Source organism: Eptatretus burgeri, chromosome 1 (genome assembly GCF_056783735.1).
Source record: "Eptatretus burgeri isolate ZD-2024b chromosome 1, Ebu_testis_v1, whole genome shotgun sequence".
NCBI lineage: Eukaryota > Metazoa > Chordata > Myxini > Myxiniformes > Myxinidae > Eptatretus > Eptatretus burgeri.
Genome location: NC_140961.1, coordinates 64,607,654 through 64,631,550, shown reverse-complemented (window position 1 = coordinate 64,631,550; position 23,897 = coordinate 64,607,654). Strand labels below are relative to the sequence as shown.

The window sequence follows — 23,897 nt, the reverse complement described above, 5'->3', positions numbered from 1 at the left end:
TAAAAAGGGGGGGGGGTGGATGGAGTTCAGTTTAAACAGGGAATCTTGAGACTTATAAATTAGAACTTGCTCATAAGTGGTGGCATACACAACCAAGCAGGCAGTTTTGGGTGTTGAAGATGTTTCCTGAAAATGGAGAGGAAAAAAACAAACAAAAAAAAATTGAAAAATATAATTTATGAAATGTGTTGGAATATACCACTGAGCTTCTACAACTGCCAAGTTCATCTCAGCAATGCACTGACAGTCATCGTATAAATTATAATGGCAAATGTTTTGTATCTCTGACTTGTGGGCAATATAAAACAAAAATGCGCTTCACACCCTTGTGTTGTCTGTTGTCATGAAAACGAATTATTCCTTTTGATGATGCAGCCTCCATAAAGAGCAATCTCTTTATTGCCACTTGAAATTATCATCCAAAGTACAAGAGCTGTTACATGGGAACAAAGATCGCATACAACACCCAGAGTACGAGGCTCCTTTGGGACCGTGTGCAGTAACTGTCATGTACTTCAGCATGAAACCTCAAGCAGACTTGTATGAGACAGCAAGCAAAATAAACCACGTTACCACGAAACCACAAGAGATCATCATCAAAACCAACCACAGCACACCCCAAACTCAGTGTGAAGCGGTCAAAAAGTTGAAAATACTATTGTAAAGCAGCATGCAATGTAGCAAGTGTTTAACACATGTTCACAGTAGTTAAACTACACAAGTATTGTACTTATAATTGACATAACACAGGCAAAAACATAACACCGTGACACATTTGTCAGACATAGAGGGCACATGAAAATATTTCACAAGTACGTGTCTTGTTGCATGATGCCATAGAATGTCTGGAATGGGTTTCACAAAATATAGCAGTGGCTCAGGAACTGCATCCAGCAAGTGAGACCAAGTTGCACAGTGCCAGCATCTTCTTTTGTGCAGTCAGGGCGGTGATAATGTCAAAGCTTTAAAAACCAGATACCGCATGGCAATTTGCAGGGCATCATCAGATGATGCAAATACATCATTTTGAAACCTATAACATAATATAAATACTTGTTTTATGCTACAGTTCGTGCACTGCATTCCTGTGTAGTGTAAGGGAGTGTAGTGAAAAATGTTTTTGCAAAGTTGTGATCTGTTCCTGGGAGGAGGTAAAACTGATTCCGAGCAGTAAAGCCTAAGGGAGTGTCAGGTGCTGCGACACAGTACCCTGAGGGGTTGATCGCACAATGCCCTAGGGACCCCAGGGTCACATTTCCTGTGCGCGATGGAACGCGATGTAGCAAGGAGTAGAAGAGATTTGTGAGGCGAAGGAATGGCATAAGGATGGTGCGATGTGTTGTGACATGGCAGCTATGGCCATTGCCCCCGGCGTTGTGACTTTCTGGCTGGGCCAAATCGGAAAATATAGGCTTGTTGTGCGAGATTGCGCACGTCCGAGTGGCAGGGATTCCCGCTGCTCACCACACCAGGGCAAAGGTGAGGGGAAGTTCACTTACATTTATTCCCATCAGAACCTGCTGCACTATTTCTTTGGAGGAAGGAGAACCTTACACACATTAAAAGAGAGGAACCATGCCTGGGGTGGTTCTACAAAACACCCTCCATCTTTCACTATAATCTCCAACATCTACAATGTATATCCGGCACTGCCCCTCTCCACAACCTCCTCCCCCCATCCCAAACCCTCTCCCATTGCGTTTTATCTCTTCCCACAATATAAATGTGGGAATCTGATTCCTCGTACACATGCTTGGCACTGATATGAAGCAAATTGCCAAGCAACGGAAATCCACAGCGATGAACGGTTTTTCTTTTCTTCCGAGCGTGACACACAGTCTCCTTCGAACCTGACCGACAAGAAGCAACTGCACCACACTGCACCCCAATCTAAAGAAAATGAATAAATGCACAAACACCAAAAAAAAAAAAAACCTCTTGAAATGTCTCAACCCGCTATTCCTGAAGATTGCAATGACAGGATGTTTTTAAGTGTTGGTGGATGGGGTACAGGAGGAAAAGCAAAGCTTGTGGGTAGAGGAGGGGTTTTCAGAAGAGTGTGGCAATGCTTCTTTCAGACAGAGAGCGAGACAAAACTATGGTAGCGTTGAATGTTGCGTTTGAGGATGTCAGAGCAAGGGCCGAGGACACGTTCAAAGCGAGGCCGGTCGAGGCGCACACATTTCAAAGGTCCACGGGCAACCACGGTGGCAGCTCGTGGTCTGTCCAGAAGCAAGGCTATCTCACCTGGTTGGGGACATAGAGGAATGGATTTTGGTTTTGGTTGTGGGGAAGGATTGGGGGGGGGGGGGTGCAGAGGGGAGGGAAGCATTGAGGTACAGAGTCAATAGTTAAAGGTGTAATCTGAAACCAGAGGTGAATGCGCCGTGACGCGGCTATGAATAATGGTGGTGTCTTGCCAGCACAGGTGCTGTTAGAGGCTCCAAGAACGTGTCTCCTTGTGCCATGTCTGTAACTGGTGACTCCACTCGAAGTGTTTGTAGAGTACTGGCAAGGAAGTGCTGCTATCTCTTACTGCACCTGTGCTGTTAGTAACTCAAATTATTGTTAACTTAGCCCACACCATTCTTGTTAAAGGTAAATTAATGGGTCGTTCAACGAGAATGTTAAACTCAATTATTTGCAGCATTTAAAGCTTTCATTTTCCAATTCCGATTGATTTATGCATGCCGTTGTTCAATGCTCTTGGGCATTGATACATCATCATTCACATAGGAGTACAAAGACCATTTAAACCACAGGTCTGTGTTCTTGTAAGGATCGACTTGCCTTTTTAAAAATCTCTTGAGTGCAGTTTCTGTTTGAAGCTGAGACAAATTTCCCATAGCTGTGGCCAGCCAGCCCCGGCTTGCTACAGCTGCACAACAGGCGATGAGAAATGTCTAATCCTTGTTTCAGACTGGCAGGGAGGGTGGCCCGAGCCGAGTTGTTTGTTCATATTTTAAGTCTGTCCATTCTCCTTGTTAATGGTGTTCACTTTACACCTCTGTTTCTGCCTTTGCACAAGCAGTCATTTTCTTACCGTTAAGTTTATCGCAACTGAATCTGTTTCAGAATCACAACCTATATAAAACGAGGGGAATTATCATGCCATGGCTATTAGCATTGCTGACACAAAAATACGCAAGCAAATATGTGGGAATCCAAGAAGACTTTCCAAACAAGAAAAGTAAATGTTCCTGTTACTTAGAGTTCGTCAGTTTTAATTATATCTCTTGGAGACACAGCATGCATGCATTCTTGACAAGCAGAGCTTGAGAAAACACAGGTTTTTCACTTTTTGCATTCAGAAGAAAAGATTGGGGGAAAAAAATAACCAAATGATACCATAAGAAATAATTTTATATACTAAAAATGGTGTGATAATGGGTAAGTTGATGTGAGACCATTTCAATATAAGCAAGACTGTAAACCGAAGGAAAATATTGCAAAAAGGTATGAGGGGTGATAATTAGAAAAGCAGAAAAAGAAAAGAAAAAAAAAAAGAGAGAAGAATCTGCATTTGAGGGAAGGAAAGAGAACAAATGACCTTTATTTAGTGAGCAGTCAGCTTGGAATTAGGAGGCAGATGAGAAGTGTGTTGGTCAGTGAAGGTTTGTCACTGAGTGCCCCGAGATGCTTCGTAGCAAAATAATTTTAGGATTCAGGAATAGGAATAACCAAGAGGGGTGAAAGCTAGATTGAAATCTCAATTTATTTCCAGTTCGACTGCAGACAGCCTTGTGCCTTGTTGCTCTGACGGGAAATGCAAATGCTGCCCTGGGCCTTGGGAAATCTTGTCGAGGGGTTGCGAAGTAAGATGCAAAGAGACGCATATTGCGACGCTGCAAGGATGCAACAGCTTTCTGTTACAGGAGTGAAAAACGATTCGGTAGAGAGTGCAATTGTTTGCAAATTAGTGCAGAGTTTTCCAAGGAAAGAGAAATGTTTATATAGACAAAGATAGAACTGAGCCAAGAATGCCGTCTTGGGAGAGATTGGCTGTGAATAGGAAAGTAGAGAAGAGCTTATTGATAGCAACCAAGTTTGGAGGAGACCCTCAATGGGAGTTACTGTCTGGGTGGCAATCATATCCTGAGAACAAACAACAATAATTTAAAGGCCATATTTCATAGGAAGGCAATAAAAGAGGGCAAGCACATAGCACTGCATTCTAAAGATCAAAGGAGAAACAAGGCTGATGTTGAAGAACAATGGGGGAAAAAAAGGAAGAGAATAAAAGCTATTCAAATAAAAGTTATTTTCAAAAGAGATAAAATATCGAATGACGTATCTGCATATTACAAAAAAGCAAGATTTTTATTTTTAATCCGAATCACAAACACCTCTCATATCTTGGACAATGCCATGCATAAATCAAACCCTCACCACCATCTTTTCCAACTTACTTTTTGTGCACAGAGTGTTGGTGCTGCCTAACCAGTTTCAAGGCAAGGTCTACACTTGATTGTTTGCCATTGCCAGCCCAGCTGAGCAGCCACGGAAATTCGACATACCAGTGAGGACAATGCACGAGGGCCTCACTCATTCATCAGCAATGAGCAACTCTTAAACCACAATACTTCTGGAAATGTTCTTTTCTCGAGCAACCCCCAAAGTTCCCACCTCACTTTCACATTATATGTGTGTGTGTGTATATATATATATATATATATATATATATATATATATATATATATATATATATATATATATATATATATATATATATATATATATATATATATATATTTACCCACATACATCCCATTCATTGGGACCAGACTCTTGACAGAGCATTGGTGCTGCGTAAGCAGTCTCTTTGGCTATTGCGTACAATTGTGGACGGGTCACCACTCTGACACAGGATCCCAGAAAGCTGGTGCTCATTTTGCTGACCTTGGAAAGATGAGAGGCAGAGTCAACCCCACCTTGTATTGATTAAACAGCTGAGTAGGATTTGAACTCAGGATCCGAGGATCCCAAGCCCACCACCCGAATCATCATGCCAACACCAGGCATATGTATATGTATATATGTATATAAATATGTATATGAAGTGCTGTATTTTAAAGAAGAAAAACAATACAAAATGTGTTCATAAAAAAATAGTTTCAACAATAGCCTAATAGATGAAGACGAACAACACAAGAAAAATAAAAAAAAGCACTCAGTTAAACTGAGTAAGTGCCAAACATACAAACTGAGGTTATTGTGACGCAAATTGATCGGCCTAATACCTACCAAAGTAGTCTGAGGGTCCAAGGCGTCCGACCTCCACAAACTCCTCCTTCTCCGAACGTCTTTGCAGGACCGCAGCTGTGCCCTGCAATGCACACGAGACCCAGCTTGCGCATTCAAGCTTTTTGCATACAGAACCGACGACACAATACACAACCACAGAAACCACCGTAGCATTTAATTTGTCTACCGAAGGCCATATGAGAATTACCTGTTAATGAAAATCGTCAGAAAATTTTCAACAATACCCATGCGAATATCAAGATGTTGGTTACAGAATCAATGTGTGCTTTTGCTCCTTAATCCGTTTTATGGCTGAATGAAGGCCAGGTTTATTCTGGCAAAAAAAGGTTTGAGCTTTTGGCTAGATTACAAGTGCTACTTAAAGTTGGCAAAGCATTATTCCTAATGTATTTAAGTAACCGCATCTGTATGGCTGGTACTTGTGTGCACAAACATTATTAAGCTGCACGGGCAAATTGATGGTAAAATGAAGGATTATGGTGGAATTTGACCCAGCGAAGATTACAAGCTTAATAAGCATATTAAAAGTGATTCAGTCAGTTAAAGCACATCATTAAAAAATATATATATATTTCTATAAAAGCTGTCATTTGATTTATCACCAACGGCAAACTCCAACTCAGATGGGGTTCATATTTAATAGTTCAATCATATTTTAATTGGGAATCCAAAACATTTCACTAATGACAAACAAAATTTCAAGACATGGCCAAATAAAAAAAGAAGTAGAATGAGGCAAATGTGTAAGTATAAAATAAATGTATGTCATACATCTTACTCTAATGATATGTTAAAAAATAAAACATTGGCATATCTTGGACTGTTGTGAGAATCTCTTTCATATGTTTTGAATGGCTCTGAAACATAAGGATGAAGCACAGGATCAGTTCTGTCATCTTGAATGTTTCATCAACTTGGCCTGTTTTTTTATAGATCTCTCGAAGTCTGAACTCTTTCCCCTCAAAAAATTGGCTATTTTATTCATATCAATGGTTTGTACTTGTATGTAAAATGCCTAATCCTGGGCTGTAGACACTAAAAAATTCCATTCGCAATTATTGGAATGTTTCTTGCATCTCCTATATTGTATCCATGACTCACACTATAGCTCATTGGTATGTGCACTCACCATTAAGCTGTCTCACCTGAATTTGAATATCAACACAGCTAAAAACAGTTACCCTGGTGTTTCACATGTAGGGCGATGCATTGATGTGTGCCGTCTATCATAAAGATGTTAAGCCAGGGGACCCGTCTGCCAGCACTGGTTGTTCGTAGATGTTAAAGATCCCACGGTATCTTTTCTGAAGCACAGGGTAGTTATCGCTGCCACCCTCAACAAATTACATATTCATGCCTAAAACTTAAGGTAGAAAGTGGTCTCATCTTCTTTGCGATATCAGAGTTGACATCAGGTACGATCTTGACATCAGGTAACACTGCTTGTTATCTCAGAGTCGGGTTGGTGTCTGGGCAGCAGCTCCTATACGATCAATAAATTGAAATTCCCAGGTTGTTTGCATTCACATGTCTTGACAAATCACATGGCTCTCTTTGGTTATGGTGGGCAACCATCATGATGATCATAATGATGATGTTGGTGATTTCTCCATCGACTGAGATAAGGACACCACCGCTTTGTGACCACATTAATATTGCACAATCAAAATTTTACCAATAAAGGTCATGATGGACCTTTCATAAAGTTCCAGCAATGACTCGTAAAGTTCCAGTCATACAATGTATTTGCATCACTCAAGACTGGATACATTAAAATTTGCCTCTTATTGTTTTCTAATGATATTATTTTATGGTTCAATGAGATTGTGGATAGTCAGTGAATTTCAACTGCAACTATGTCACCGCAGGTTAACAACCACAGAGTACGCTGCACAGTTGGGGAGATGCAAGCTGGCCTTCCATCTGCTGGCATTTTTTTTGTAAAAATTAAAGATCTCACGGCACCTTATGAAAAGGGTAGGTCAGTGTTTGGGCTCACCCTGTCCAAGTTATAAATTCCTGCTCTAATTTAAGCAAACATTTCATAAATAGCCAAAACACTTGCAACCAGAAGCCCAAAATGATGACGACGTTAAGTTGTGGCAGACGCTGGCCATTTAAAGAGAATTGAGATCAACGTTATAGGTCATTGTCAGCAAACCTCCACAGCATGGAAGCAAGAGGATTTGAACATGCAAGAATACAGTCAAGTCGTTCCCAATAATTTAAACTACGAGAAAGTAAACATTAGAAAATTAAAAAGTAACAATTTATCACAAGGTAAATGAAGCAACATTTGTATTCAAGGTATGCCCCCAAACTACACATGAAACTTTGAACCAACCATAACTTTGAATCAACCAGCTCTATATTGACAAGTACCTCTAAAATTGGAATGTAATGCAATGAGTTTGTGTTCAATGTTTAAAATTAGTGTGTCAGGATGATTTAAAATAAATAAAGAAGTGAAATCACATATGCACTGTTTTGTTCCTCTTTAGTCCTGCTTGTGGAATCATTTTTTTGGTGACAAAGTTAAAGCTTGTGGAAGAGCGAGAACACAGAATGGATTAAGAAGCAACAAAACAAAAGGAATAGAAGAAGATGGATGAATAAGGGAAAGAATGAGAGGAAAGGGAGGATGCATAGGTTCAACAAGATGGATACATAAGTACACTCTTAAGAAAAACTGGAAATTTGGAAGCGGGGGGGGGGGGGGGGGGAGTTGGGTAACTGGTGGAGAATAGATAACGGTTTTGGATGGGGGATGATCTGCGATGGGAAGAGATGTTGGGAAGAATGAGATAGAAGAAAATGTGAAAGTTGTTTCCACAGCTGGGGAAAGATAGGAACCAATGAGTGGAAGCAGAGAGTGAGAGAGAGAGAGAGAGTGTGAGAGAGAGAGAGAGAGAGAGAGAGAGAGAGAGAGAGAGAGAAAGAGAGAGGAGGGGGGAAGGGGTGAGAGAGAGAGTGTGAGAGAGAGGGGGAGGGGTGAGAGAGAGAGAGAGTGAGAGAGAGAGGGGAGGGGTGAGAGAGAGAGAGAGTGAGAGAGAGAGAGGAGGGGGGAGGGGTGAGAGAGAGAGTGTGTGAGTGAGAGAGGGAGAGGAGGGGGAGGGATGAGAGAGAGAGTGTGAGAGTGAGAGAGTGTGAGAGAGAGAGTGTGTGAGAGAGAGAGAGAGAGAGAGAGAGAGAGAGAGAGAGAGAGAGAGAGAGAGAGAGAGAGAGAGAGAGAGAGAGAGAGAGAGAGAGAGAGGAGGGGGGGAGGGGTGAGAGAGATGTATATATGTCTTGGATTTGTCAGGACTGACAAACACATTTTAAGTGTTTGACAATATTGTGATTTTGTCATGGACTGAAGAGAGTGAAGAGGCTGCTGCCTGCATATCTGAAGGATGAAGGATGTCACAGCAGAGGGTGGAGTCATAAGCAGATATACTGCATAAAGAGGATTTTCCAGAGTCAGAGAGATCATTTATGAAGATCACGAATAGGATTGGCCTCAGAACACTGCCTTGGGGTCCTCCAGCCATGACAGGGAGAGGTGATAAAGGATTCTGTTGAGAGCCACGTGTTGGCTACGAGTGGAGGACATCAGTAAGGAAAATGTGGAGTTGGCCTTGAATGCCAGACGATAAAAAGTGCGAGCTATGTCTAAAGAGACTGCCCTGATCTCATGTCTGATATTGAGGGCCTCCATCCATTGTTGGGAGAGTAAAAGCAGCACGTCCAAAGTAGAGTGACATAATCTGAATCCCAATTGATGACTTGCGATGAGGCCGTTGGAGAAAAGGAAGGATTTTATATCAAATGCAATGAAAGATTCCATCACCTTGCCTCTGTCACCTCTAACAGCTCACTCTTCCATGACCCTCAATTTTGTATACAAAAAGTAACCATTCAAACTTCAGACCTGGCCAGCCACCAAGCCTGTGAAAGAAACACTTTGTAGAAAGTTGTGCCAATCATGCACACTATATGAGTCACCAACCCCATCTAATGGGACATCATACGGTAATGAAGCAGCTTCATAACCTGAATTATTCACGGCAAAGAACCTCTCAACAATCAAATAACCTTCTGCGATGGAGGAGCTTCATACATACTATCAAGGACATATTAATCACAGGGAGGACAATGGAGATAAGAGGGTACAAATGTACAAGAAAATTTGCATTTTAATAATTTACAAGACAAAAAGGGAATGCAACATGAGCATTTATTATCCATTATTCCACATAGGAGACAAGCACTGGATAGAGGCCACCCAATAATATGACAATAACACCCGAGGATAAATCAATCATGCAGAAAAGGAATAGGTAAATTCAAGCACTTAGTATATGCAATGAACAAAAAATTTGCTGGTCATGACTATTTAAAAAAGAATAAAAAAAAAAAACTTTTGTTGCTTATACTACAATTTGTTTATCATATTCCTTTGTTACAGAATATCCAATATCTTACAAAAAGTCATGGGACACTCTTTTCCAATTGTGCAAATTGTCCACATGTGCACTATATTTGGATATCTGTGAATATAATCAATCAGCAAAGTGAAAATAATCAGAGAACTCCCATTGCTCAGTTTAAGAGGATGATGTCCCTGAGGAGGGAGTTAATGGAGTTCCAATTATAAGGAATGGTTATTCACTTTCAGCGTGAGCACATCCCATTACAATGGTTTCAACTATCCTGGCAATTTCCTAATCAACCGTGGGGAATGTCATCTAGTGGATCACTATAAGCAGCACAAAATCTAGATAGACATGACTGTTTCATTGCATTAAACCTCAATACGTGATAAAAAAATTTTTTTAAGGTTTGGAAAGTCATTGTGATGTCAGGCCTCAATACACCTTTAAAAAAAGGTTTGGTCAGTCAATGGGATGTCAAGCCTTGATACACAATAAAAAACGGTTTGGGAAGTCATTGTGATTCAGGCCTTGATACACCTTTAAAAAAAGGTTTGGTCAGTCAATGGGATGTCAAGCCTTGATACACAATAAAAAACGGTTTGGGAAGTCATTGTGATTCAGGCCTTGATACACCTTTAAAAAAAGGTTTGGTCAGTCAATGGGATGTCAGGCCTTGATACACCTTTAAAAAAAGGTTTGGTCAGTCAATGGGATGTCAAGCCTTGATACACAATAAAAAACGGTTTGGGAAGTCATTGTGATTCAGGCCTTGATACACCTTTAAAAAAAGGTTTGGTCAGTCAATGGGATGTCAAGCCTTGATACACAATAAAAAACGGTTTGGGAAGTCATTGTGATTCAGGCCTTGATACACCTTTAAAAAAAGGTTTGGTCAGTCAATGGGATGTCAAGCCTTGATACACAATAAAAAACGGTTTGGGAAGTCATTGTGATTCAGGCCTTGATACACCTTTAAAAAAAGGTTTGGTCAGTCAATGGGATGTCAGGCCTTGATACACCTTTAAAAAAAGGTTTGGTCAGTCAATGGGATGTCAAGCCTTGATACACAATAAAAAACGGTTTGGGAAGTCATTGTGATTCAGGCCTTGATACACCTTTAAAAAAAGGTTTGGTCAGTCAATGGGATGTCAGGCCTTGATACACCTTTAAAAAAAGGTTTGGTCAGTCAATGGGATGTCAGGCCTCTAAGTGATTTAAAAAACAAAAAAGTTTGGTTAGTCAATGGGATGTCAAGCCTTGATACACAATAAAAAAGGTTTGGGAAGTCATTGGGATGTCAGGCCTCTAAGTGATTTAATAAACAAAAAAGTTTGGTTAGTCAATGGGATGTCAAGCCTTGATACACAATAAAAAAGGTTTGGGAAGTCATTGGGATGTCAGGCCTCAATACACCTTTAAAAAAAGGTTTGGTCAGTCAATGGGATGTCAAGCCTTGATACACAATAAAAAAGGTTTGGGAAGTCATTGGGATGTCAGGCCTTGATATGCGACAAAAAATGTTGGGTAAGTCAATGGGATGTCAAGCATTGATACACAATAAAAAAGGTTTGGGAAGTCATTGGGATGTCAAGCCTTGATACACAATAAAAAAAGGTTTGGGAAGTCATTGGGATGTCAAGCCTTGATACACAATAAAAAGTTTGGTTAGTCAATGGGATGTCAAGCCTTGATACACAATAAAAAAGGTTTGGGAAGTCATTGGGATGTCAGGCCTTGATACGCGACAAAAAAATGTTGGGGTAAATCATCGGGATTTAAGGCCTTGGTATGTAACGAAAAAACAAAAAAAGGTTTCATAAATCATTGGGATTTCAGGCTTTGATACATGAGGAAAAAAAAAAAAGTTTGCCAAGTCATTAGGATGTCAGGCAATCATCAGTGAAGTTAATCAAGCCATGCATGCTGGAGGATACCACGGAAGAACAGCTGCATAGCTTTTCAATGTTTTTACTGCATACATTGCAAGTCATGGTGCAACAAAAGGATATCCTGGAACCCCGCAATGTTTAAAAAAAAACACGTCTGTGGAGCAATGAGTCCAGATACATATTATTCATGTCCGATCGCAATGTCTGTGGAATGTGTTGGAACACTAAATATGGGCTTGATTAAGCATGACCACAAAAACGAAGGGACACACTTTGAAAGAATAATGGAGTGTTCAGCATGATTCAAACACTGTTACTATCCTTAAGTCTGAAAGAAGTTGGTATTTCTTCAACCCTTTCGTGTGTGTGTGTGTGTGTGTGTGTGTGTGTGTGTGTGTGTGTGTGTGTGTGTGTGTGTATGGGGGGGGGGGTAGGGGGGGACGACAACAGGGGCACGCTGAACAAACATTTGATCTCTTTCTCATTTCTGACCTATCTCCCTGAGCTCTCTTTCAGCAGATCCATGCCACTTTAGCCTTGGCCATTATGATAATGTCAAAAATTACCTTATTGTTCATTGTTTTTCTTTACTAATGCTCTGCTCAAATCCTCTTGTCACCTGTTGAACCCTTATGTTCCTCCCAGCTTCAATACGGCTCAGGTAGAGATGCAGTTGTCATGTATTCTTTATTTTATGCTTTCATAATCAATTATTTTTCCTTTACTTCCAAGTCAATAAAATGTTGCTTATTCTTGCCATTGTCATTGACTACCAATGGGATAACTCTTTTCCCGAAACCTTATCTTCCTTCAAAATTCATCTGAGGCCATTTATTACCTCGAGGTGGCAGTTTATCATCACCTTGTATCTAACTCCTAACTATGTTTTCTATAACATATTGCAGTCTTGTTTGCATTTCTATCACAATTCATTTTGTTCCTCACCTCTCCATTATCAAGTTTGTTTCTCCTTTATTACTTTATTTCCGTTTTACATGATCACTGGCGCTTGTACTTGTACTCATGCAACATACTCGATACAAAGTGTCAGTGCTGCTGAAACAAGTTCTTGGCTCGGGTTACAATCCTGGATGGGTTGCCACTTTGATGCAGCATACTCAACCGAGTGTCCAGGAATTTGGAATTTGTTAAGGTTGCTGGCGAAAGCTCGCCTATTCTTCACAAAGGACACTGTGGGGCCTTTAACTTCCACCAACTAATGCTGGCAGATGTGATGCTCTGTTTAACATCCATCTGAGGGATGGCACACACATTGATGCCTTGCCCTGCTTGGGAAACTCCAAGATGACAGTTTATAGCTGGGCCAAGAGTCTAACCCAGGCTGGAGGGCTTTCAGGCGAGTGTGAATACCTCGAGGTTTTCCTGCCAGCCCAGCACTGATAAGCTGCATATGCATTTCACATATTCTAGTATATGAATGGAGCACCATACGGGGAGTATATGAATGGGTACAAGGGGAAGTGGAGAGGGGAAATCAGTGAAATGATAGAGGAGTAGGTTTGCAGGCATTCTCTGCAATGGGCCATCTAGTTCTTATACATGTGTGGAGGAAAAGGAGGGAAGGAGGCAGGGTGGTGGCGTATCATTGACACAAATCCCGATCATCGGTCTTATTTTCATTTATTTTTCTTATTCTTGTTTTGACCTTACTATCATCTTCAGAGGTCTGAAACTGGATTTTTTTTTTTTAAAGCACAGACACTGAAACATACGAAACACTTTGTCCATTCAGGAAGAAGGAAAACCGAGATGTGGGCCTTAAACAGTCAGAGGCACTGAAGCAAGTCTACACTAATGTTGCCAATTAAGACTGCAGTGCTGAGACTAACAATGAAAAGTTTACAAAAGCACCAAAAGGAGTACCAAAACAATCTGATCATATTCTGGTTTTGGAACAAAACAAGTCGTGTTCATACAACCCAAATGATACTTATTCAAGTATAATGTGCCACTTTCCATCCATCCATCCATCCATCGGGACCATACTCTGTGCAGAGCGTTGGTGCTGCCTGAGCAGTCTCCTTGGCTATTGGGCACAATCCTGGATGGGTCACCACTGCGACACAGGATACCAGCAAGCTGGCACTCATTTTGCCGACCTCACAAGGATGACAGGCATAATCAACCCCACCTGGTATTAATTCAACAGCTGAGTGAGATTTTAATTCAGGGTCCTAGGATCCCAAGCCCACAACCCAAACTATTAAGCCAACACCAGACATACATAAAGAATAAAAATAAAGCAGAGACAACTAGAAGGACACTCGGTGGAGCGCATACCTCCGCCACATAATGCCAGATCCACGAGAACATATCGGGCCCAATACATTTTTGAAATATCATGCTACACAGTTCTATATCGTTTTTGGCCCGACCTCTCAATGGTGAAGAATCACTTTAAAAATTCGAGTAGTCGGATCCAGATCTTCATGAAAATCGAATCATTTTGTCGTGGTCACACACCCAACATGTCCACCAAGTTTCATCCGAATTTGTGCACAACTTTTTGAGATATCGTGCTATATATCAGTTTTTCCCTATCTCTCAATGGTGAAGAATCACTTTTTAAAATTTGAGATCCAGATCCGGATTTGGATCTTCACCAAATTTGAATCAATTCTTCCTTGTCACACGCCCAAAGAGTCCACCAAGTTTCATCCCAATCCGTCCACAACTTTTTGAGATATCATGATAATATATCATTTTTATGCCGATCTCTCAATGGTGAAGAATCACTTAAAAAAATTCCAGTAGTCGGATCTGGATCCGGATCTTCACCAAAATCTCATCGGTTCGTCCTTGTCACACACTGAACCTGTCCACAAAATTTAATGTGGATCCGTCCGCAACTTTTTGAGATATCCTGCACACAAACAAACAGAAAGAGGTGAAAACACAACCTCCTTCAAGTTCGGTGGTGGAGGTTAAAAGGACAAAGTATCTTTGAATGCAAAACAAAACTAAAACATTGAAGGAACATTTTGTCTTAAGGTTCATTTTTTCCCCCTACGGAGGTAGAACCATATTTATTTTGGTTCTTTCATTTGTCCATCTTTGTTTTTCTTCGTATACCAAGTGCAAACAGATAGGACAGTTGATTTGCCAATCCCTTCAATAAGAAGCCTTTACTCCATGATGTAATAACTTGCACGTGATGCAAGAGGACAACAACCTATCTGAGATCACACTTCCTCAGAAATGTTATGGAGAAGAGCAAGCTTGGGGTGATGGTCCAAATTTAATGTGAGAATGTGGCAGAAAAGCCTTCACAACCACACTGCCTGAAACAAAATGCTCACTTTTGCATCACATATGGGCTAAGTCTTTATTTATGCATTACCAACCCAGGAGGTGGGTGCTGAGTGATTCATGTTCCTCGTCCATACCTGTTGTACAAGTTCTTGCTTTGTCTCGTGTCTTTCCTCTCCTACCTTCCAACTACTATCTAGCAACCCTTTTCTTCTGTCTTAAAAAGCCATAAGAGCCATTCCATGTAACTGTCATCATTTCGGTGAAAAGTTGGAATACCACAAATCGCCACCGGCGTTTAATTATTTCAAAGAGGAATATCCGGTGGTCATAAATTTGAAATCTCAAAAGGATCGGTTCACTGGCAGCGTTTTTACAGCTCGTGGAAGTTGGAGTTTTTTCAGTTCATTGTGGGGTAAAAAGGTGGCGTTTTTAATAGAGTGATTTTTCCATCGCCTATTGCATCATCCAACATAGTCTCTGGCCCCACGGCTCATAAGGCAGCCATTTCATCAGCAGTGTTAGTCTATCACGGTTGTGCCATAAGCGCGTCTGGTTTTTTGGGGATTTCGATTTGGAAAACACCCACAAAACATATGTCACGTGAGTCACACAGGTGAGTGAAATAGTTTATTATTCAGAGTTTCAGTAGGATTTATTGGCATTCCTTTATTTTGGTATATCTATGGATATGTTGGATTTGAACCAGTGAGAACTTTCATATGTAGATCTCCTATTATTGATACGAGCACCAGGTCATTTCATGTCACACGAGTCACGTCACGCGAATCACGCAATCAACTTCGACTATTTACGATTAAACCGTGGCTTGTGATCAATGCCTTGGTTGAAATTTTTTTTTTTCATTCGTTTAGTCGTGTTTTTGGCCATGAATGATGTTTTCTATTAATTCACTGTTTTCTTGGTAGGACTGGTGCCAAGCGCTCCAAGCCCGGTGGCAATGACTCCACGGTTGGCATCAAGGGCTCAACGTTAAGACAACGTAATCGGCAGAGCTGACTGCGAAACAACCCCGAGTTATTCGAGGAATACAAAGATAAAAATCGCGAGTACGAACAAAGATATCGTAAAGCAGAGAAGCAGAAGCTGAAAACCGATCCTGTTGCGTTGGAGAGTAAACAGGCAAAAGACCGAGAATGACAGAGGAGGTCCAGAGCTCGAAAGGCCTTACAAGTCACCAGTTGGGACACTCAATCATAAGGCATACAGTTCACGTCAGCAACTCCAACGAGCGACCAACATAGTGAAAGGAATTCTTCCCAAAAGTCCAAGAAAAAAGGTGGATGTGGTTAAAAGACTAGCAAAGGAATTTGGTATCAAAATGAAATGGCCCAAGAAGAAGACACGTATGACACGTCTTGCTGAAGGAATGATCAACCGCGTTCAGACGCTCTATTTCCGTGATGATATCAGCAGAATGGCACCGGGGAAAAGGGACGTAGTGACTGTGCGAACGGCAACTACCAAAGAAAAACGCCGGAAGCGGCACATGGTGATGAATATCAAGGAGGCGCATGCTTTCTTCCTGGAGGAGAACACTGATGTCCGCATTGGGTTGAGCCAGTTTTCGGAATCACGACCACCACATGGGCTGTTGAATTCTCAAATCCCGATGAACGTGTGTGGATGCGTTTATCATGAGAATTTTATTCAGGCAGTCGACGCTCTGCACAGTCTTTCCTTCGATACCACCATATTCGAAAAACTTCCCTGGTACCTGCCTAATTTCACCAACTGACCCCAAATGCTGGTTCAGCACCTGCGACCATGTGAATTGCGGCTTCCAGTACAAATACCCGTTGCCCGACGACAATGAGGACCTGAAGAACACAGCCGTTAAATGGCTCAAATGGCAGGATACAAACGTCCGCCTCCAGAAAATTGAAGAATCTGGTAGTGTTGAACAGTTGCATGGCTATGTCTCTGAAATGGCTTCGAAATTGTTCAAACATTGCTTCATCAAGCATATGCAGGTGAAAAGCTATGAAGAGGACAAAATTGAAGCTCATGATTCGACATCAACAACTGCGGTCCTGCAAATGGACTTTGCCGATAATTTATCGTGTATTGGGCAAGATGAGGCCCAATCTGCTCACTGGAACCAGGCCCAGGTGACGCTGTTCACTTCGGTACTCTGGTTTCGTGAGGATGTCACATCTCGAGTCATCGTAAGTGACTATCTCCAACATGATAAGACAGCCGTGGTTGTGTTTCTCGATAAAAATCTGAGGGCCAGCTTGATGGCTTGTTGTCAGCATCTAAGAATCTGGACAGATGGCCCAGCCAGCCAGTTTAAAAACCGATTCATTGTCAGCACCCTTCCGTTACTTTCCGCCAAGCATGGCCTGGAGGTCACCTGGAACTTTAGCAACACAAGCCATGGCAAGGGTCCAGTAGACTGTATTGGCGGGACATTGAAAAGAATCGCCACCAACAAAATCAAGTCCCGGCGCGCGATCATCAATGACGCCAACGACTTCTACAAGGCCGTCCAGGACTCTGCCATTGGTGTTGGTCTCATCACCACTGAAACGATCAAAGTTCGAGAAGCCGAATTAGGCCTCACTTCTGTCTTCGATCATGCTCGCCCCATCAAAGGTATTGCATCCTACCATTGCATACAAAATAAAGATGGAGGAATCGAGACGAGAGTCTACACTTCCGAAGTTCTCTCTCGTCCGATGGAAACAATGGTAGGATGCAATACCCCCACTGAGCCGAGCATGGTCGAAGGTGCGTACTATTGTGTGTACTACGAAGCTCCGCCCAAGTATTACATAGGAAGGATGCTGAACCCATGCACCTGTGAAGCAATTGCAGTTGGCCATTACAGAATCAAATTTCTTAAACGCGATGCACTCACGGGTACATTTACCTGGCCCCGCTCTGAGGACATAGAGTGTGTCCTCCCAGTATGGATCTTTGCCGGTCCAGTGCAACTCGATGGGCATGATCCATTCACTGTGAATGAGCTTGACGACATCGAGGCCAAATTTCAAGTTTTCCGGCACAGTCAGGCTGTTCGTCCGAAGTTCTGAACCATCGCTGCCATTCCCCAACCGTGATGAGGGTGATTTGTAATCCAGTCTGTTTTGAGAATTCGTTGTTGAGCTTTATCTTTTTCAGAGTGTGTTCGCTTCATTATTTTTTGATAATTAATCTATTGTTTGCCAGTGTTACAGGATGTGAGTAATTTGTTGACAGGTTATTACAAATAAACACGCATTTCAGATTCATCAAAGCTGGTGAAGCAATTCTATTTTGGTGGATCGACGTCCAGGATTTCGACGATACCCTTGGAAATGGATAATCAGGGTCAAATACTGGCATTTTAGTCCCTATCATCAAGTTATTGTGCATTATAAGAGAGTTTATACTGTTTTCACTGAATTTTCAAATAGTTTGGCCACTTTAAATAACATACATAACAAATATTAAAAAAAAACCTTCAACCCTGTCATAGGAGTCACATTTCTCTGTCACACGAGTCACATATTTAGATTGCTTGTGTGAAGGGATGGTGAGAAATTGCTGCGGAATAACCGTTCCTCAAATTCGGCCATATATCAGGCTATTACCTCCCTGAATATCACTCCAGTCCATCAGATAGTTTTATACGAAATGACAAAAACGTTAAGCAGTGTAGAGAAATTCTGTTTCTAGCGGTCACACGAGTCACGGACTTCAAAGTGCTGTCATTCAATGAAGAATGATTCATTCGGATTTCTTTTTGGCCCACACCCAAAGGGCCCAACGTTCTACAAGCCTGCAGAAATAAAATTGCTCACCTATGGGGATTAAAGAAATGACAGCTCATTATTTCTGCAAATGTCACACGAGTCACTAATGGAATGGCTGATAAGTAAAGCTGCCCCTTAATCATGGCTGCAACCATTTCCTCCATCTACTTAAACACTCCAGATTAAATATTCCATTCCCCTTTATCTCTGCTTAATGAATCCATACTCCTTTCTTGCATAAATCTTTCTAATCACATGTTGATGTCTAAGGCTTTGGTAAAAAATACCGAAACATGATCAAAGTCGGGTAACATTCCAACAAATTTTATATAGTACAACCTTCAGCGTCTTCATGTGATCAGTTTGTGCAATACTTGACATCTAATAGTATCCCTTGCAAGAAACTACAATTGTTTACATTAAGGAAATCTTCCATAACCTGTCCTCTCTACCATGTTTTGGCAATATATGCCTCCTGCTTTAACATAGAGGAATGTCACTGTTCAGAAGTATATTCGTATTTCACAAGGCAATAAATATAAGTCAGAAAATAAAATGAAGGAGGTGGTTTATATGTTCAACATTGTGTACAATTGAAACTCCATATTTTGCAATATTGGGTATTCTTACTATTTATTTGGATGCAACACATTGCTGGGTGCACGACTGTGCCACTGATGCAAAGCCCCCTGGAGGTGAGAGCAGGAGTTTGGGATTTGTTCAGGGTGCCGGCAAGAACTCGCCTGCTCTTCATGAAGGACACTGTTGGATCTTTAACATCCACCAACTCAAGCTGACAGACAGGATGCCCAGTTTAACGTTCATCGGGGGGGGGGGGGGGACGGGGATGGCACACACACTGATGAATCACCCTGCCTGTGAAACACCAGGATGACGTTTTATAGCTTGGCCGACATTCAAACCCAGACCAGACAGCTTAGAGGCAAATGTGCATACCACAAGGCTATCCTGCCACCTCATTGGTATATTGAAACTTGTATTATGTCTGCCTTTTGCACCCAAACACAATGTATGCATCAGGCTTTTAAAAAACTGTAAATATCCTTGATTATATGATTATGCCCAGTGTTGGAACAATTACTGCATAGGTGTGGATAAAACAAATGGCCCTTGCTTGATTTTTTTTTTCAATGCAATTTTAATACTACTTGCATCATAATTTATTCGCAGAAACCAAAATTGTTTAGTGTTCAGAACTGCTTTCTCATGCAAAACGAGAGGTTCCTTTGGAAGGAGGGCTTACTCGCTCGCAACTAGAGAAGTTGCCAGGAAAAAAAAAGGGTTCTTGTTGGATGCGTACCATCACAGGGTTATTACACCTTTACTGAAACCAAACAGCTGAGACACAATTTTAACAATGATGTCATAACAAAAGGAGATTCCAATATACACTGGGGCAGGAGGTTGGAGAGCGAGGTTGCTGGAGAGTTGAAGTGGGAGGAACAGGCAGCAGCCTTGAGGTTTGACCTGTGTAGAAATAACAGAGAATGTCTGTGGCTGATGAATCCAAGGCATTTTCCAGACTACGATTACGCAATTAGTGAAGTTTGATTTGGGCAGAAAGAGTGAAATACTGCAGGGATGTGCAGATTCCTGCCAGGAGTCAATTGCGTCCGAAACGCACGTGTCGATAATCAGAACTAAGTCTGCACTTGCCCTTCACGAGCCTGGCATTCCATGAGAACCGCATCAGTGGTGATGGCTTGTGGGAAGGAAAGCAGCTTCAACCTCCATCGGGACACAGCCCGTATCCACGACAGGGCAATGAGAAATCCAGCTAAAATATCTCAGCTAAAAGGCTTTGGGACAAATGCCACACTGAAGCGGTGCAGTCCACAGAGGCGAAGAGAAATGTCTGCAAACTGACGTCCATCTTCAAAGGGTAAACACAAGGCAGCCAATGCGGAGAGGTGTGGCTGTGCACTCAAACTCTTGACCACAGGGAAATAATTTCCAGGACATGCCAGGCTTTTCTGAATATCTCAATGTTAGCCTCAGCATGAGGTTATAAGCAGTAATCCCTTTTGGATACTGCCAGCATTCCTATAGTGCTGTTATCTTAGCAAAAAAGTAAACACTTGTACAACCAAACTTCAGTTTGTGAAAGCAAAATTTAACTTATTTGTCGTTCTCATGGGTCAGTAAAGCAGACCATACTATTTGATGCCGTTTAGAAGTTGTCAGTTTGGAAAACGCGTGCGAAACTTATTTTTAAAAATACCAGCACAGAATCTAAAAAGTATTGCACCTAAAGTCTTCATTGAAATATGTAAAATAAAATTAAAAAAAAAACATTCAATCGTAGCAAGACAATAAAGGCTATTTGAGAAGTAGTCAGTGCAGATTGCAGAAGAAAATTTAAAGTATTTCCCGACCTCCGGCAGTTACAAGGACGGTGGACGCCCTGAGCAAATAAGAACACATAGATGGCTGCATTCAGTGGCACATGAATACAGATCGAGACGGTACAAAAGGTCTTGTCGATAGAATCTGCCAAAACATAAGTCAAGCAGTTCCAAATTACTTTCTGTAGCTGTGCTCTTCTCTTGGTAACATCAAGGCTCCGTGTAGGTGTCGACTTCATTGCCATCCAACACAGGTCTCGATACTCAACCACAGGCCACAATTGCCACTGGGAGGGACCTTAATCAGAATTTCACATGCTAGTTTTTGTGTTATACATGATGTTTTCTGATCTCATTGTGCAAGTCACAGACAAGTCAAAGTCCTGTCCTTCAAAGGGAAGCTAAAATAGCAATGTCAACAGTGAGAATAATAAATAATCAGAATTGAAGAAGATCAATTCACAGGAGAAAACAAGTGAACAAATGATACTCGTAGTTGTGGAGGAAGGGTTCAGTTTGTACCCCCAACAATAGCATAACAAAGAGATCTCAAGAATCTAACCCTGTGACCTGTGAAGGCTGTCCTGTATCAAGTTTAGCAATCTTAACCACAACGAAAACTTTTCTTAACAGCCACACTCATTTTGCAAATGCAAGATGACTGGATGGAAAGCAAAACCTTTCCAAGAACAAGAGATGGCTTGGGTTCTCGAACACTGAGCTTTTGCTTCCGGAGCTCGGTTTCCCTGGAAAGAGAGCATGCAGTCGCGGACAGTGCCCAGAGCAGCTGCAAAGCCAAGAGGCTTGCAGGTGCAAAGGCCCTGAGCCAGGCCAGGCTGAACCCACAAACAGCTTTTGTCATTGCAAATTACAAGGGTAGCTTGCTATTCGTGTTTACTTGTTTTGTTTTTGCAACAGTGTATACCAGGTCAAATGTCTTATCTGGCAATTAAATGCGAACTGTCCCTTGATGGACTTCATCACATGTATTAATTTCCCTAACAGGAACTTTATCACTACCGAGGGATCTGTCTCATCCACTCCTTGGAGTGTGTCCCACTTTTAACAACAATGGCCAGCAGGTGTTCATTACACAATGGTCAAATAACACAAATACAATTTTCTTTGAAATGTCTTACCTGTCCATTGTCAATATAATTGTAGTTATTATTTGTTACTAGGTAGAGAAGATAAATGCATGTGGTCAACTTTATGACCACCCGAATGATCTGTCTCATCCACTCCTTGGAGTCGGTCCCACTTTGAACATCGACGGCCTCGCGTGCATTGCACAATGGTCAAGTCACACAAATCGAATTTTCTTTCAAATGCCTTACTTGTCTATTTTCAATACAACTGCAATTATTATTTAATCATTACTAAGTAAAGAAGATAAATCCACATGGTCATTATATTTCTGTGAACATACAACAATGGTTTCGTCGAAATCACAATGATGAGCATTTATATTCTGGAATAACCCTCCCTGAATAATTAATGATTAATCCACTGCCATATAGCAAAAGACTGTTCAGCTGTGATACATTTCCAAACTTCAAGACCAGTATATGGCACGTTAAAATTTAAAGGGGTTAAACTTTAATAGCTATCCTCAGATTACCTGAAGTCGAAGCCCCAAGTGCGTCGCCAAAATACTTGTGAATGTACATGCTGGAGTTCATTCATAATAGCACAGCATGATGCTGACTTTTAAAAAAGTACACCACAGCAGCAGAATAAATTTATTTTTGTATAAACACAACTATGGGTACAGTAGTGGTCTATTGGTGATGGCACGTACTCAGATCCCAGAGATTATAGGTGAACATCTTGCTGAAGACGGCAGTGTTAAGGATACAAATCTTCAGGAAGTCAAACTAATCTTAGGAGAATTGACTGTTCACCATTCGATTGTTGGTTAAAAAAAAAAAACCCCAGCTGGATCATTAATGACCTTCACGGTGGAATAAGCTCGCTGTCCCAACAGGTCTGGTGAAATGTGGTGCTAGTCCAGTCATTGTGGTTAATTCTTATTCACTTCCCTTAGTAGAGGAGGTCATTTTGAATGATGATGGGCTGGCAGGATGGCCTGGAGGTACGCACACTCAGCTCCAAGCTGTATAGCCTCGGTCGAATCCCGACCCAGCTATAAATTGTCATCCCAGTGTTTCACAAGCACGGCGATTCATCAGTGTGTTGGCCATCCCTCAGATGGATGTTAAACCTGGCGTCCCATCTGCCGATATTAGTTGGTGGAAGTTAAAGATCCCACGATGTCCTTCACGAAGAGCAAGGAAGCTATTGCCAGCACAATGGCCAAATTCCAAATTCTGCCATAACTACAAAGTCAAATGTCAAGACTGGCCAGCCGATTCATGAATGACTCGGGCCAAGCTTCCCCCAACCAACCCCACAAGAACATGGGAATAATTGTAGCTTTAAAGAAGAAGATTTGGAATGATGATGGTTGCTACTCTTTTCATGTAATTCAAAGTTTTAAAAATGTTTTCAACTCTCAAAGTACACATAAAAGAAGAAGAAAAAACAACTAAACAGGCGCTGACAAAATGTTACCTCTGTAATGATGAAAAAATCATCTCCTGGCTCTCCTTGCACCACAATTTTCTCACCATCATCAAACTGTGCTGGTTCCAAAGCATCAGCTACCGTCAATCGCTCCCAGTGCTCCAGAGATTCTGCATAACAAAGCAAGGTGTAAAGCATTGTGGTTATAAACTTGTAAAATCTAAGCTCTAATCACCAAAAAAAAAAAAAAATCAAACTTTTGGGGGATTAAGGTATAAGCATAAAGCAAATAAAATGTAAACTGTCCAACTAATTTCTGGTGACAACAAAGAGAATCTGCTTACAAGAAATAAAAATAATTCCATTTGCATATGCTACTCCACTGCAATGAATGAACACATGTTG

At 41.3% G+C, this 23,897-nt stretch overlaps 1 protein-coding gene across 3 annotated transcripts in view; it reads right to left on the bottom strand.

Moving 5' to 3' along the window:
* Positions 1 to 381: 381 nt before the first annotated feature.
* Positions 382 to 23,897, bottom strand: part of LOC147034610 (cAMP-dependent protein kinase type I-alpha regulatory subunit-like) — a 230,587-nt gene continuing 207,071 nt past the window's right edge. For all 3 annotated transcript variants that reach the window (XM_085886182.1, XM_085886192.1, XM_085886175.1), the window contains 3 exons: positions 23,541 to 23,662; positions 5,245 to 5,326; positions 382 to 2,247 (listed from right to left, as the gene is read on the bottom strand). In XM_085886182.1, coding sequence (XP_085742308.1) covers positions 2,075 to 2,247; positions 5,245 to 5,326; positions 23,541 to 23,662 — 377 coding nt within the window. In that variant the 3' untranslated portion in view covers positions 382 to 2,074. The remainder of the gene's footprint in view (positions 2,248 to 5,244; positions 5,327 to 23,540; positions 23,663 to 23,897) is intronic.